The sequence below is a fragment of the Calidris pugnax genome, unplaced genomic scaffold (assembly GCF_001431845.1).
Source record: "Calidris pugnax isolate Ruff unplaced genomic scaffold, ASM143184v1 scaffold13, whole genome shotgun sequence".
Classification (NCBI taxonomy): domain Eukaryota; kingdom Metazoa; phylum Chordata; class Aves; order Charadriiformes; family Scolopacidae; genus Calidris; species Calidris pugnax.
Window position 1 is genome coordinate 23,192,753 of NW_015090810.1, and position 12,148 is coordinate 23,204,900.

At 44.3% G+C, this 12,148-nt stretch overlaps 1 protein-coding gene across 2 annotated transcripts in view; it reads left to right on the top strand.

Annotated features, from left to right (window-relative positions):
- Positions 1 to 12,148, top strand: part of CABLES1 (Cdk5 and Abl enzyme substrate 1) — a 35,945-nt gene continuing 23,797 nt past the window's right edge. Inside the window, exons 1-2 of one of the 2 annotated variants that reach the window (XM_014938757.1) lie at positions 1 to 88; positions 6,978 to 7,055. In XM_014938757.1, the coding sequence (XP_014794243.1) occupies positions 60 to 88; positions 6,978 to 7,055 (107 nt within the window). In that variant the 5' untranslated portion in view covers positions 1 to 59. The remainder of the gene's footprint in view (positions 89 to 6,977; positions 7,056 to 12,148) is intronic. The other variant, XM_014938756.1, reaches the window with a different exon arrangement.

Here is a 12,148-nt window from a genome sequence, read left to right on the forward strand (position 1 = left end):
GGACACTCTCAGGATCACCCAGACCAAAGAACTTCAAGAAGGTTCATTTCATCAAGAACATGCGGCAGCACGATACCAGAAACGGCAGGTACTGTGCATCCAGAGGCTGCTTCTGCACAGGCGATGCGTGGGGCATGAGGGGAAGGGCAGGGTCGGGCATCCCCCTGCAAGAACACAGCGTGCCATTGCCACTCACCACACATAGATAGTCATGGCCTTAAAAACAGTCCCTGGAGGTGCAGGCTGCAGTTCACGCTCTTTCCTCCAGCAAAGAATGAGTCAATGGAAGTGCTAGCCCATAGATTTTTATTGTTTTAAGACCTGTGTCTCCTTAATACAAACAACCTGTGTGAAAGGAAAATCCATGGTGCTGTTGGAGTAAATCTAGGTGTAATCTGGTTGTGTGGCTTCCAGGGTAGTGCCAGGCGCTATGTGTGAAGGGGGCAGGTGGCAGAACCTGCCTGCAACGAGTTCCGTGGCGGCTGAATGCTGTTTCAGCATCTCTTAGTGGGTACGAAGTGCTGGCTGGTAAAGGCCCAGCTGGGGATGGCTGTGGCAAGGTGAGGAGTGGGATCCTTGGTTTTGGGGCAGAGGGGCTCCTGGGGTGTGTGTGTGAGGGGTGCACACCCCAAGCTGGGATGTGCACTGCCCAAATGGCAGCCACAGGCACCGGTGGGACCTGCACAGCGGTGGTTGGACAGGACATCGCTCACTGCAAAGGCACAGTGCCTGTCATCGTGTTCCCATCAGCAGAATAGGTTCCTTATTGCAGTATCATCCAGCTCAGAAGTGAAACTAGCTCCTCCCTGCTTATGAAGAAGACACCTACCCTCTCTGTTTTTTTTTTTCCCCAAGACAATTTTCCCACGTGCCTCATGATTTTATTTCCAAACCTGAATAGATTTGAGAGAGATGCAACCTGTTTAGGTAGCCTAGATTAAACCCCCCCACTGGGAGTCAACCCTTGCACTTACCCTTGCACTTACCCTTGCACATCCCTCTTCTCATACAACTGCCACGTAGGTTCCTGTGGACCCGTTTGTGCCATGTAGCCTGTGGCTTCCATCAAACGTGGAACCAGGTCAATAGAAATTCTGACATTACATTGAACCACGGGTTTTATGACTTGAATTCTGGTAGGTGTTCCTTGGCTCAAGCTAAATTTTCCTCGCGTTTATCCTCACACGTACAATTAAATGCAGTGAAAGGTAGTAATCAACATAAATATTGCAGAAGGTGGCTCTGAGAGACGACAGCTTTTTAGAAACAGCTTTTGTAGCAAACAGGAGCATGCAGAACTGTTGACGACTATTGTCTGACTAGCAGCTGATTATTGTCTTTACAACAAATACATGTAGAATCAAACACTGAAAAGCAGCCCTCTAATTTTAGTCTGTTTTGTGCATAAATAGATGTACGCTCTGGGAATTTCTTACAGCAAAAAAATACTTATTCATAAGGTATTATGCAAATTCCACAGAGTAATTTCTGAGATGTGTATATAAAATACATTAATAAACTTGAAAGAAATTCTAACTGCGAAAAAAAGTGAATAATTACTTGATTTGTAAACTCTTTTCTCTGTCTTTTGCAAAAAAAAAGTGTTTGTAGGATATATGCAACATTTTGTCTTGATTCATAGATCAGTCATTATGTCTGATAATATAACTGAATATTTTTCTGGCTAAGAAAACAGTGAGTAAGCTTCTGTTATTCAACTGCCCTATTATCTTTATCAGCAGGCACGGTTTTCCAGAATATTTCCATAATCATAATAAAAGTCTCTTTATCTAGAATGTAGAGACAATAAGATGCACAGTTTTGGAAATGCTTTACATCCTATGGACAACGAGCCACAGCGATATTAGCTAAAAATAAAATGCAAAGTCAACAGTTTGTGTGGCCCCTAAGGCCAGCTAAGTCTAGCAGTAAGTAATCTGAGCACATACCCTGGTTTTCTGAGGGGTCTGGGTGCTGTTGCAGTTACTGAAGTTAATAGGCGTTCTGGATGAAAAGGACCTCAAGAAAGTCAGGTGGATCTGCTCTGTGTGTTCATCCTAAAATGACAGAGTTTCTGAGTACCTTAAGGCCTTTAAAGCAGGTGTCCTCCCTGGTGTTCCCTGTGACAGAGAGGAGCACAGATATTGCAATGGATAGAAAACCATCTGGGGACTCCTTCCCGTGCCTGGGACGTCATCCCAGGCAGCTCATGAGTGGTTGTGCAGGACACAGCCACGGAGTCGGGCTCTCTGAGCTCTCTCTGAAGTCACTGACCCTTCTATCACAGCACGTCACTTAACTTGAGGAACCCAGCTTTGAAAACTTCTACACAGATCATATTTTTGAGTGGTGAATTAATAGCTGGCCTTTATAATAGGTAGCACTTTTCAGTCATTGTGTCACTGGCCTGTGACTGTGAGCGTCACAGCAAAGAAGACTGCAGTGTGGGTGATATCTCAGGGCTCCTTTCTCTGGGAACACCCCTTACTTGTGGTGCTCAGCCTGTGGAGTGAGGTGTCCTTGTCCTGTGGGGCTGAGAGCTCTTCCCCTCTTAGCCCCGGGGATGGCACACGCTGAGCGATGATGCTCGGGGTCCAGCCTTTGGCAGCGCAGCAGCAAGGCAGGACCAGCTGTGGTTAAAATAAGAGTTCAGCTATTTCAGCGCAGAGGAAAACCAGACCCCAGCTTATCAGCCAGGCCTTGTAAAGCTTCCTGTTGATGGTTCTGTGCGCTGGTTAAACCGGTTTCTTTGGATTTGTAGGACGTGGGTTATTAAAGGAGCTGGAAAATTAGGTTTCCTAGACTTTGTTATCAAAGCAGTCTTTTAAAAAAGCACAGAACAAATTTCCCCATTAAAAGACAAAGACAAGTCAACCCTAACATACAAATTAGCACAGGTTGCCACCAGCATGTGGTTTCACCCACTTTACTCAGCAGGTTTATTGGTTCCATAAGCTGTGAAGCATACTATTACCTATCTAGCAGAAACAGGCCACTGAAACAGCACCTGAGCCAGCTGAACATACAATTTGCGGTGAGAATGGGACAAGAGCATTTCTAGAGTCACCCTATATAGCAGATACAAAAGCAGTAAAACAATGCTTCTCTCCCACCCCCTTCCTATCGCTTTCTCAATTTTTTTGTTAGCAAACAGATCTAAGCCAAGGCTAAACACCACCCATAGGCCATGACAGGTCTCTTTTGCTGCTCTTTTAATTGTGGAAATGCACATTCCTGCAGTCCAAGAGGCTGGCTATTTGCAGTGGACTCCCAGCTCATAACCACCTTCCAGTAGCCCCAGCTTGAACCTGGGAGACTCCAAAGTGATGGCTGCTACCCAGACAACATCCATGGTTTGTGTGTTCACTGTTGTGTTCAGGACAACAAAGTAGTCAAACATCATCAATCAGGTATGAGAGAAGAGGCTACAGTATTCCACGTGTATATGGTACATATGATGTATATCACATTGCCTGATCGCAGCCTTTTGGTGCAACACAATCAAACCTGGACAGACACAAAGAGAAACAGACATTCTTCTTCATGTCAAGCAAATTCTGTTGAGAGACTTGTGCTTAGTGAGTTTTTGTAGTTTCAGAGTGTACGCCTCATTAAAGAAATTGGAAGATTAGCTTTTACAGTCTCAGACAGTTGCACATTGTCAGAGCTCTCTTGCCAGGTAATGGTTGCTCTGAACCATAGTAATTAGTACAACTTCTTGGTGAAATGTGAGAATTAGAGAGTGAAAACCTTTTCATGAAGTAATTTTAGATGTGTCTAGGTGGCCCAGTGGCAGCCAGGGCACGTAAACCCACTCTGACTCAAGTTGCTTCTGATGTTGGAGTTAGCTCATTCAGAGCTGCACAGGATCATAGACACCCTTTGTTGAAGAGTTGAAATCCAGGAAAATGCTTTTCTCCCATAAACGGTAATTCAATTTTCTTGAACAGCAATGGGCTTCCATCACACCTTCTTCTCCAAACCATATTTTGTGAGAAGTTTCTGGACTTTCTGCTCCAGCAAACCATTGCAGACCCTCAGAATATTTTTGTTTTCCATGCATATCATCAGACTTCTAAATAAAATGCTGTTTCATCCCTCCCTGATGAGCTTCTGGCCACTGCCTTCCCTACTTCTCTTCCAGTCCAGCTCCTAAGGCCATTTTGCAGCAGCCTCCTCCAGCAGCTTTGTAGATGAGGGTTTGTGGCATCCTGGCAGTGGAGGCCGTGGGCTGTTCTCCTGCTCCGCCTGGGAGTTCTTTATGTAAAGATGGTCCCTTTGTTTATGGAAAGAGAGGCAATATTTGGGTCCCAAAGGAAAGAAATCTAAAAAAAACCAAAACCGACAGAGACTGGGCTGGTGCTTTTTATTTCCTTTCTGGTCTGATTCCTACTGATACACATAGCAAGATTTCTGTGGTAACTTCCCACTGTTGTCTTGGCTTGTGAACGTGGAAGCACCAGTTTGTTTTTCTTTACATATTAAGAATTGTTTGGGGTTTTTTTTAGGGAGGTGTAGGGCGTTGATGGAAGAGTTGTGTTTCCAGAAGCAACCAGAGGGAGTGGGGGGGCATATGCTTAGTGGGTACCGTGGTTTTCCGAATTCAAAGATGCTTTCTGATGTCAGCCTCGAAATCTCTGCCAAATTTCATACATCAGCAAACAAGGCTTCCAGTGAACAAGCAAGCTGTTGTGAGTAGCAACCATTCAGCAATAAGCAGTGGCAAGCACAAAATTAATCATATGCCAGGGTTTTTTTTTGCTTGTGGATTGCTTTTCTCAAATGTGAGAAATGATTCCCCCACGCTCTATAACTTACTGCTGCACTGTGAGACCATCTTATAGGACCCGAGATATTTACCGTAGGTAAAGGGTACAATAGCATTCAGACAATGAAATCATACTTTACCTGCTGCAGGAGAGCTTCCTAATGCATGTTTATTATTAGAAACCCCCCTTTATTAAAGGGTAAATACCACTTGGCTTTTAAACATGCTTTTAAGGAAGAAAATAGGATTGCTATAACAGAATGATCCAGGAGAAGGAAAACTGATTATTCTGCATTTTTCCAAACATTGCATGCTGCAGCTCTCTTGGGGATCTAAACCTTTTCCAAGGATGATGACTAAGCTAGTCTATTAAGGAAATGGTGTTTTAATAACAGTGTTAGTGGTACAAGATTTATAGGTGCATATGGTGGTTTTCAGACAGTAAAGAGTAAAATAGCTTGCTAGGGTTTATTTGACCAGTGCAGGCCAAAAGATGAAAAATTTGGGTGAAATCCTCACACGTAGATTTGTGGCACAAAACATCAGAAAAATCAGTGTTGGAGAGCAGGCCAAGGAGTTGCAATAGTCCTGACAACCACCCTAGCAGTAGGCCTTGCCTTTGGACCACAACTGGAGATCTTTAGAAAGGTAAAAGATCAGTAAATTTTAACACTAATCAGATTAGAAGATGGCAAAAATTGTCATTGTTGTATCTTGGAGGAATTTGAGCCCGTTGACTAACTTCAGAGGGAAGAAGAGTCTTTGTAGTTTTTTTTTTTTTACTTTTTTACATTTACATCTTTACATTAATACAATTGTCAATGTCCTGAAGGTAATAAGGAAAGAGGGTGTATTTATAAACAGTTATTTATTGGCATTTTATAGCTTACATCTTGATCAAGCTTCTCTTGGCTTCTTGCCAATCTGCATCTCCCAAAACTATAATAATGGAGCTATTGGCAGTCCCTGCAGTTATATGGAAAGCGTGTCTTGACCTCAAGATGGTTTTGATGTTATGTCAGAGCTTGATGGCTAAAGGTAATAGTGTGGCTGTAAAACAGATAGGTTGCTCTAAAGTATTTGATTTAATGCCACACAGTGACTTTGCAGATGATGCGGAGATTTGGAGGCTGGTTAAAAATACAAGGCGTTTGCTGTGAGAGGGGCCTGGATTCTGAGATAAGCTCTGTGCAGGCAGATGTTGTGTGCTTTCATGTAGCTAAATCTTGAGCTATCTGCCTATAAGGAATGAAGGCAAGCCATGCTTACAGGAGGGATTCAGCTCTGACAGTTAGTGACTGAGATAGACGTGGTGCTGGAGGAGAAAGGGTGAGGAGCTGTGGGACCAGTCGTGCCTGAGGGTCAACGCAACATCATAACCAAGGGGGCTGATGTGATTGCTGAGCACAGAGGCTGGTGGGTCATCAGGGCGAGACACTGATCTTAAAGGTAAAATGTAAAGATGTGATATGCATATCTGCCATCTGTGCAGCTGCCAGGGCCAGTGATGCTGCCCAGAGACCAAGAGGGGTGAAGGGGAAAAACTGGAGAAGACTCAAGGAGGAACCTGGAAAACAGTGGAAGGATCTGAAAGCTTATGATAATAGCAAACTTTGACTTCATCCATGAATCAGGCTATTTCAGGAACAGGAAGCTGGAAGTCAAAGGAGTCCTTTGGTTTGGCAGAGAAAGATCATGACCAGCAGCTGGAAATTCTTGTCCGATAAATGCAGACTCCAGGTCAGCCACAGAGTTGTGGTGTGCCTTACAGGTGGTTGTTGGTGTCTGTCACCTGGCTTGCTGCTGGATTTATCTCTGTAGTTTCACCCATAGTGGTGAGTTGCCAGAATGGCTCCTTGCCTCTCTGGGTGGACTCCTTTCACTAGGACTGCTTTCACTAGGAAAACATCTATCCTGGGTCACAAGTAATGTATTCAAGATAGTCTTCCTAGAAAGGCTGTAGAGGGGATGGGAATCCACTACTCATTGGCTTTGTAATGTATGGCACAGGCTTCAGCACTTCTGTAAAGACTCAGTAGCGCAATACCCTACCAGTAAGGGTATTTCTCCCTCCGCCAAAAGAGGAGGGAGAAATCATCCATGATGGAAGTTTTATGATTATGAGTTCCTCAATGGTAACATCTCTTGCTTTGCTTATTGTGGTGGGATTTTTAAATTTTGATTTCTTTTATTTTCTTTTGTATTTTAGAATAGTCCTTATCAGCAGCAGAAGATCCTTCTGTAGCATATTTTCAGTGCTGCCATATCGAGACTGTACCCAAGTCGGGTATGTATATTTATACGTGTACTACATAGTCTTTCTGGGCCTGCATGTAGACCTCATAATGGACAACAGCATGATGGAGGCTAATGCTTTTTACGTATCTGCTCTGAGAAGAAATAAATGCACTTAGATATATTTGCCTTGTGGAAAAGTACCAGGTTAAAGCTACAGCTCTCAGTCCCCAGTTTATTTATATGTGTTGTGGTATCCTTGATTATTAAACCGGAGAACTACCCTCTTGAAATCAATGTTCTTGAAAAATGCACTGTTTTTATTGTTTCTTCTGACTTCACTCATCTTTGACAAAGCAAATACTGTAGACAGTACAACTTTTATTTTATAAGTGGTTTTAGCTTTCTCGTTCTCCCACACAAACATGGCGCTGTATTTAGATTTCCAGAACTACAGAGAAATAGTTGGATTTAAACATAATACCTCTCATTGTATGTTTAGCCATTGGTCAGATCGTTCAGTCAGTGAAAACAGATTATTTTGGCCATAATACCATAGTGGTTCTTAGCTGCCGTAAGCAATGTCCGCGGAGCTGCCTTGCATCCCTCGATGTGCCGAGACAATAAACCTCTGATAGAAAAGTTTATTTAGATTGAAGCAGTTCACCAAAGACTGAGAAAGCTCTTGGCTCTTCCACCGAAACTGCAGAAGTGGAAGAAACTGGATTTGGCAAGGAGAGGTTTGCTGGCAGGCTCTGGGGCACGGCTTTGCTGGCTGCCTTCAGAGGGGCAGCAGAAGGCTGGGGAGGGCAGGGCTGGTCGGCAGAAGGACTAATGCGTGGCCACTGTGGCCACTCGCCAGAGGGCTGAGAGTTACCTGTAGCTGCGGTTGGCTCAGCACCGGCAGGGCACAAAATCTGCAGGAAATACTCAGCTGATACACTGAGGTGGGTTTAAAGACCCATAAATCCTCTAGAATCAGAATTACCCAGTGCGTAAAGCATGAGTTTGGCTCCTATTTTTCAGCCATCTTTCAGTTCTGGAGAATGATTTGCCACAAACTGCTTGTGCATCAGTAATTCCAAACAAAGGGAGTTCATTTTTAACGTAGGAAGGAAAGGAGGCACCTTTATAGGAGAGCTGACTTTATCTCCTGTCTTTTACAGTAATTTTTGTTCCTTAATTAAACTGGGATGACACATCAGGCAAATTCTTGACAGACTGGCAGTTTTGTTCGCTCTTCTTGCGTACACTGTCATTCATTGATGGTCATTCCCTGTGGAAATTGCCTCTTTATTCAAAACTGAATGTATTTTGAAATGCTGATGGCTGGTTATACCTTCTAAATTACAGCAGCAACAAGCCCAGCTGCAAACCTAAATATTATTTCAGCATGTAATGTCTTGTGCTTGCGCAGTGAGAAGGGAATGGGACGAGAAGGTAGCAAGTGCCAGTACAAAACAATCCAGCCCTGTTCCTTTTGCTAAAAAAGCGGAGAGTTTTAAAAAATGCCCTCTGTCTTCCCTCCAGAGCATCAGAGGAAGAGAGAAACAATTCAGTGGCACCTCCTTCCAGGAACAGCTGGTGCAAAGAACAGATGAGGCAGTATGGCATAAACTGTAGGCACTCTGTTCAGGCTGCACTGTGCTTGCTTACGCCGTTGCACATTTTGGATGTGTGGTAGGAGTGGGAAGAGATGTTGGTATCCTCCTGAAGTACTGTAGTGACAGCATCCTTTAGCTTTGCTTTCTCTGAATCTCTGGATTGCTGATGCCTGTCCCCGGTCAAAATGTCCTACCTGATTTACATTCCGCAAACATTACTGAATAGTTTAGGAAAATAAACAAGTTGTTGCAGGGAACCTTGGGCACATCTGAAATGTAGACTGGAGTACAGCCTGGAAGGAGCTGGGTGGACGTGGATGCAGAGGGGACTATTCCATGTGAGAGAAGCACGTGGTGGAGCTGCTGCTGCTGCTTCTCCACCTCTGCTCCGACTCACGGGCTCTGTGGCCAGTGGGGAAATCTCCAGGCACAGCTGTGTTTTGGGGAGGCTGCCAGCCCCCGGCACATTGTGGGCAGCACAGAAGAGCTCTACTGTATCGGTGCTGGCAGCTAAGCTGTGCTAGAAATGATCTGAAAGGCAGTTCCTGCAGACACAGCAAAACTCTGCGTGCTTGGCCGGGATGGATGGGGCAGCATCGCCCCTTACCAAGGAGGTGCAGGCAATGTACTCTAGGCTGTGGCCCTTGCTTGCCCACCCTCCATACTGAGGTCAAGCTACAATAGCAAGAACCCTCCTCAAGCCCCCAAACTGTGTTTTCAAGCAGTTGTACTAACAGAAATGGAGGTCTGGGGGGTGTGGGGAGGAGAGCCATGGAAGAACGTGAGAGGAGGAAGTTTGAGCTGTCCTTTGGAATGTGCTTCCCAAATCTCCCTTCCCAGCAGCCAGAGAGTAGCTGGCAGTGGGCTTTTGAAGGGAAACTTGTTCCAGAGTGGTGCAGAGGCTGCCAGGGATGAATGGTAGGTTTTTCTACCTGCAGTTGCTACCTCCCTTTCAGAAGGCCAATCTGGTGGTACTTGCTGGGGCTGAAAAGGAAGGACACCACCATGTGCCAGGGGAATTAATTTCTCTAGTTTTCCCTGTTACGCTGAAGAGAAGCAAAAACTACAAAGCAGAGGGACATGGTGGGAAGCAAAAAGTCATGAACAGAAGTAATCACTAGAATTTTCTGTTCTCAAAATTTTGTCTGTACCTTGTATCTGATGGAAACCTCATGGCTTAGCTTATAGTCCTTTTGTGCAAGGGAAGAGGAGAGAATTAAAACTAAATTGGCAAAGGTTTTGAGATGTGTTATCTTCTGCTGGAGTCACTGAGAGGCAGGTACTTTGTGGATCTGGGACATAAATTCTCCTTTCCAGCTCTGGCTACATCAAGATTGCTGGCATCTTTGCTGGTGATGTGAAGACAGGCACAGCTTCACCTGTTTCCATGGCCTAGAGTAGGGTAATGGGCAGGACCAGAGCTTGCTTTTTTCCCCCCATCTAGAGCAGCTGAGCAGCTGTGAGAGCGGACATAGCCAGGTAAAAGCCATGTAAGGATGGCTATACTGTGAGTCAGGAGCTGGAAGAGGCGATGACCATCTTGCCTGCAGGCTTCCCTTGGCCCCCAGCGTCCTGTGGTGTTACAGCCCCAAGTCATCAGACCCTGCGCAGGGTTTAGTGGTGGCTCAAGGCAGTGATGAGAGTATTGCCCTGTACTGAGAGCACTGTAACAGAATTACTGCCTCTGGTATTACGTTAACAGACACACACACAAACTCTCATCATCATCATCATCTCATCATCATTACAGGCTGACCTGCACCTACAGGCTCCAGCAACACTGATAATGTTGTGTGAATGCTTGGCTTTGATTATGTTTTTATGAAATATGAAGTCATTGTGTGATGCAAAGGTTAGAGGCCTGGCAATTCCAAGTGCTAGTAGTGGTGCTGTGGGATCGCTTGTGCAGCTGCTACTCTTTTTTTTTTTTTTTTTCCCCCAGTGAATTAGAAATCTTCATGGCTAAAGGGTATTCATGATCTGAGCGATCCACTTCTCATTATTATTATTAAGTGCCTAAGCATTTTCAAAATAGGCCATGGCAATGTATGTCTGTCACTGTCAGAGGTGTCATAAAGGAGGAAGAAGATACCGTATTGTCTTTCCCCCCAGGAAGAGAAGGTAGTACAGTCAGCTGGGTTTATTGTTGTGTTGTGTTTTGGGTTTGTTTTGGTTTTTTTTCCCCTTTGGCACACATCATTATGGTTCATAATATAAAACCATGTTTTTGAAAAGGTACTTTTTAAGCTCGTTTTCGTTAATGACAAAAACATTCACAGATAGAGATCATACCTCTTCTGATGATATTTCATTTTGTCATGTTGTAAGAACCTTTTAGGAGCTTCCAAGTTCCTGTGAAGTCCTGCTTAGAAGATGAATCTAGAGGACCCTGGGGAGGAGGAGAGCTGGCAGTGTCACGCAGATGTGCCACTGCAGCACAGCTAGTCTTAGATTTGACTCTCAGCTGCTGGGCTGGCAGTGACTGACTGCCACTGGGGCTGGAGGTGATGAGCTACAGGACAGACAGTCCAGATCATCAGATAGTGCATGTCCTTATAAAACTGGCCAGTTCACCTCATCTTCTATTCTTCATGGCATTGAATTAATTAAGTGGTTAGAAGCTTACCTGCAGCAGAAATAGCTGCTGCGTATTGCTGTCTTGACAAGAATATAGGTATTCATCTGACTAAACTTGCCTCCAGTTAAGGGAAATAACGCAATATAAATAATCAAATAGATTGAAGCCCATTCTGAAACAAAGCAGCAAGTCGTTAGATAAAATGAATTTGTGTCCTTCTTAGAAAAGCTGCAAACCAGCTTCATCCAGTTTCTAAGGATAAATCACTGCTGAATTTAACTTCCAATTTAACTAAACGCTGGCCAGAACACTAATAAGTTCAATGATGCTGAGAGCAAGAGGTTCTCAGTACCATCAACCCAAATAACCTGTAGCCACAACGATCAATGAGTCCATAGGCCCAGCATTCCCAACGGCCTTCCTTACCCAAAACTCTGGTATCTTTGTTCGTCTGCAGTGTTTCAACTGGGTAAGAAAGTTGTTTGTGAAACGAGGCAAAAAGAAGCATTTAGGTGAGATTGTCTTGCATGCTGCACCCCTACTTGGCAGGTCAGGTAACAAGCAATGCAGTGAGTGTGGAAAACAGGGGAATACTTACAGGAGATATGAGAGCATCTAAATTGCCCTAAGGACAGTAGTAATAAGCACACAGCAAAGCAGGATATGCTGTTATATTCTTCAGATTTGTTACCGAGTTCCTTGCTGTTCTTCCCCAACAGATTTTTGTATGCGAGGCAGTTTTGATTAAGTCATCAATCTTGAGTGCTTTTCCTGAGCATTTATCATTCCATAGGCCTGGGGAAGAATAACTATCTGTTTTTAACTGTTAATAGGGAAACTGAAGCATTCCTCCATTTCTTTACCATTGCCCATTTTCCATGCTTTTCCCAAATTGAACAGAAAACCAAAACCAAGTGCATATTAGCGTTATAGAAAGACACATAAATCTGGGGGGGGGGGGGG